The 3,357-nt window shown below is 34.0% G+C and overlaps 1 protein-coding gene across 1 annotated transcript in view; it reads right to left on the bottom strand.

Annotated features, from left to right (window-relative positions):
* Positions 1-3,357, bottom strand: part of RhoGEF2 (Rho guanine nucleotide exchange factor 2) — a gene marked incomplete in the record, with an annotated part of 241,503 nt that overhangs the window by 21,013 nt on the left and 217,133 nt on the right. The window contains 3 exon segments of the mRNA XM_070144706.1: positions 25-277; positions 1,933-2,160; positions 3,066-3,269. Coding sequence (XP_070000807.1) covers positions 25-277; positions 1,933-2,160; positions 3,066-3,269 — 685 coding nt within the window.

Raw genomic sequence — 3,357 nt, 5'->3', positions numbered from 1 at the left:
AATCAAACCTAATCACTGCCTTACCTGTTGCCACAGCTCGGAAGAGCATTGATGGTCCATACTTGATGATCGGAGAGTGAGTCAATTTGTTGTCGTCCTTCCCAAGTGACTTGTTGATGGAGTGGTTCTTCAAAATATATTTGTCATCTGCTTTTTGTAGAAGAACTATAAACTCATCTAGAAGAAGTACATGAAGATCTATATTCTTCTGACCCTTGGCAATTCTCCAGGTCAAAGGACCCTCATAAATGAGCTTGTGTTTAGTTAGGTCCAGATTCTGTTGAGGAAAGAGAAAATCGGATGATACTTTTAAGCAGGATTTGGAATACACAGATGCTGCTCGAGCTACTTTCAACACTATTTAAAAGGGGACATTAATGACACCCTCTTTGCCATGAACAAGTGAACTGGAGGAGAGGATTGTTATCTAAATGGTGGGTGTGTCCCCATCCATAAGATAAGGCCCAATTCCATACTCCCTTACTGGAATAAGACCTATATGCGCTGACTGTCATGGAACCCTTTTTATGTCAATTTCTTATTTCTCATATTGTATCATTCAATGACTTACATGGTGCTAAGTAAAATACTTTCAATATGGACAATGATCATTCTTCACTCCTTTTCCTGGTACTGAATCTGTCTGATTAATTATTCAAACAACTTCTCCTTTAGTTTAGATTCAGTGAATTTAGCTGCTGTAAATTAACTCTTCACCAATTACCAAAATTCTTATCCAATACCGTATCAATATCAATCAGACAATAAATTTATCAGAAAACAACCCCATTTAGATATCTGAACTCACTCACTGCATGAAAAACTTACAGATGGTTCTCTAATAATGTGGTTAAACAAAAACTAAAATGCTTTGATCATCTGTAGCATCAAGAAAAAAAAAAAAAGTCTTGTCGTCAAATATGATAAAAAAAAAAAAAAAAAAAAAAAAAATCAGAAAAAAAAAAAAAAAATTAAATATTAGGATATTTTGTTAGGCTATTTTCAGCACACCCACTTTCTGTCTCCCTATAAGTATGAATTCTTCAAATTCTTTTCTCCTCACTCATCATCCTGATAAACACAAGCAAAGTAATTAAAGAGTAAAATATAAGGGAAAATGCAGAAACCAATGATTATTACTGTGATGTATCAATGCTAAAAAATAAACATTTTGAGTAACTCCAAACATTTAATCCTTCAAGTACTTTAACCACTTGAAATAAAAAACAACTACATATCTCAAAATAAAATAAATGAAATATGTATATAAAATTTTGTCTGCTACTTCAATTTAAAACATCTTAATCATGATAAATGAGTTGTGTCAATAGCATCAGCATCATAAACAGTAGCAGCATTTTCTTTTAGTATTACTATTGGCATTAGCAAGCTGAAAATATTGCCAATACTCCCAAATTTTTCTATTTTACTTTGTATATAATTCCGACAAGTCTTGGTTTTGTGGTTAAATTCAATACGAAACTCTTTTTCAAGTCTTTCCAAAGACTTATCATTCACATAACAGGATTGACATAGTCAAGGAAAGTAATTCCCACGGGTATGCTTGGTGGCTGATATCTTAGATACTGTCCTCAGCTCAACCATCACTGACTCGGGTAAAAGGTCATGAACAAATATGTTTCTTCAATTTTGATCGGACCATTTCAATCTTTTGAAATTTTAATTTCCTAAAGTAACATTTGTGTAAATTTTTCTTATTCCAAGTTCAAATTAAAGTAGCTCTAAATTTTTCTTAACTACAGACACAATATTCATATAAAACATGTACCAGCATCCACCAATAATTCATAATAGATGATGGCATAGGTTATATAGTGGGTACTGGCATCATTATTGGTATAGGCTCACATCTCAGAATTGACACATCTCCACATAATATCAAGACAAAAAGGCAGTAATGCTAGTACTTACGCCTCTTAACTCATCAGAGTGTCCATGCTTGTTCTTTGCAAGCGATGATTGGTCAAGTCTCCGTTGTATCTCACTTAGTTTCTGGTTATTTTCTGCTTCCTGAACTGCGGCATTTACATAGGCTAGAATCTCCTTTGATCTTTCCAGAGATCGAGAGATTTGTTCATATTCTTCAGGTTGTTTGTTACTGTCAGTATATGCTAATAGAGACTCAATCAGTAAAGGGTACTGTAAGAAAATGAAAAAGAAAGGAGTTAGTTTCATCTTATTCTATACCTTCATAAAAGAAGAAAGAGATTCTCAGGTCTCTAGATGAGTGTAAGAAAGACAGAAAGAAAAATGTATACATATCATTTCAAAGACACAATGTTTCAAGCAAGGCTAGTTATCATAACTAGTATATAAACGTCCGAAACACTAAGTTAAATATTGACATGAACCCTAAATTAATTACACTTAGAAATAACAATAAAAAAAATAAAAATAAAATCCCCACAGATGCCAAATCACTCATGGCCTTTACAATCTGCATATCCATGATAAGTCTTATAAAAGTTTCTACAATGCTAAGTTGTGTATTATAATCTAAGTTGACATGCTACACTTATACATATAATTAGGAAACAAGTTTACAAAATATATATAAAAGCTAAGTTATATTCTGTTTGAGAAATATCTCCTAAAGTACAATATTGCATAAAAAAACTAAAAACATTAAGTTTCCCTCAGCCTAAATGACCTTCATGATATACAGTGAGGAATACATTCCACTTCTGATCTTTACTTTACCCTACGTTCCATTTCTCCCAGAAGCCTCAAATCAATAGAGGGCACATTTTATAATGTCAAATGCTATTGTCCTCAGCTCCACTTACTTCTAAAACCACAAAATTATCTAATTTTTGAAGAAGGAAAAGAAAATGAAAAAAGAAAATAAAAAGTACAACTTTCCCTTGCTTCTCTAAACTACCTCAACCAACAAATGAATGTCTTCCAGTAACTTTTTTTTTTCTTTTTTTCTTTTTTTTATCATATCCTCTTGCCAAAGGTCTGACCATCGCCCACACTAAAACCCATTTCTCCCTCACAGTTTTTCACCTCCCTCCCCTTGTATCACCCGGCTTATCAGTTACCTTTGATAACCTCTGGAAGCCCGCAGGCAGCATATCCTTGAGTTGAAGTCTTCGGCATGCTGGGTTGTTTTCTTGCTCCTGGAGGAATGCTGAGAGTCTCTGATCTCTCTTCTGCTTCTGTTTAAGGTTCTCTAAAGCTATACCCTGCATCCGAATAAATTCTGCCGCCTGTTGCTGGAAGTGCTCTCCTTGCTCTCCATCAAACTGCAAGAGGGTAAGAGCATTGGTTACAAAGGTCTGCTAAATGAATGGATAATAAAGAGGAGACAGGAGGAAAAGGAATATGAGGTAG

The sequence above is a fragment of the Penaeus vannamei genome, chromosome 32, assembly GCF_042767895.1.
Source record: "Penaeus vannamei isolate JL-2024 chromosome 32, ASM4276789v1, whole genome shotgun sequence".
In the NCBI taxonomy this organism is placed as follows: domain Eukaryota; kingdom Metazoa; phylum Arthropoda; class Malacostraca; order Decapoda; family Penaeidae; genus Penaeus; species Penaeus vannamei.
This window is presented reverse-complemented; position numbering and strand designations above follow the sequence as displayed.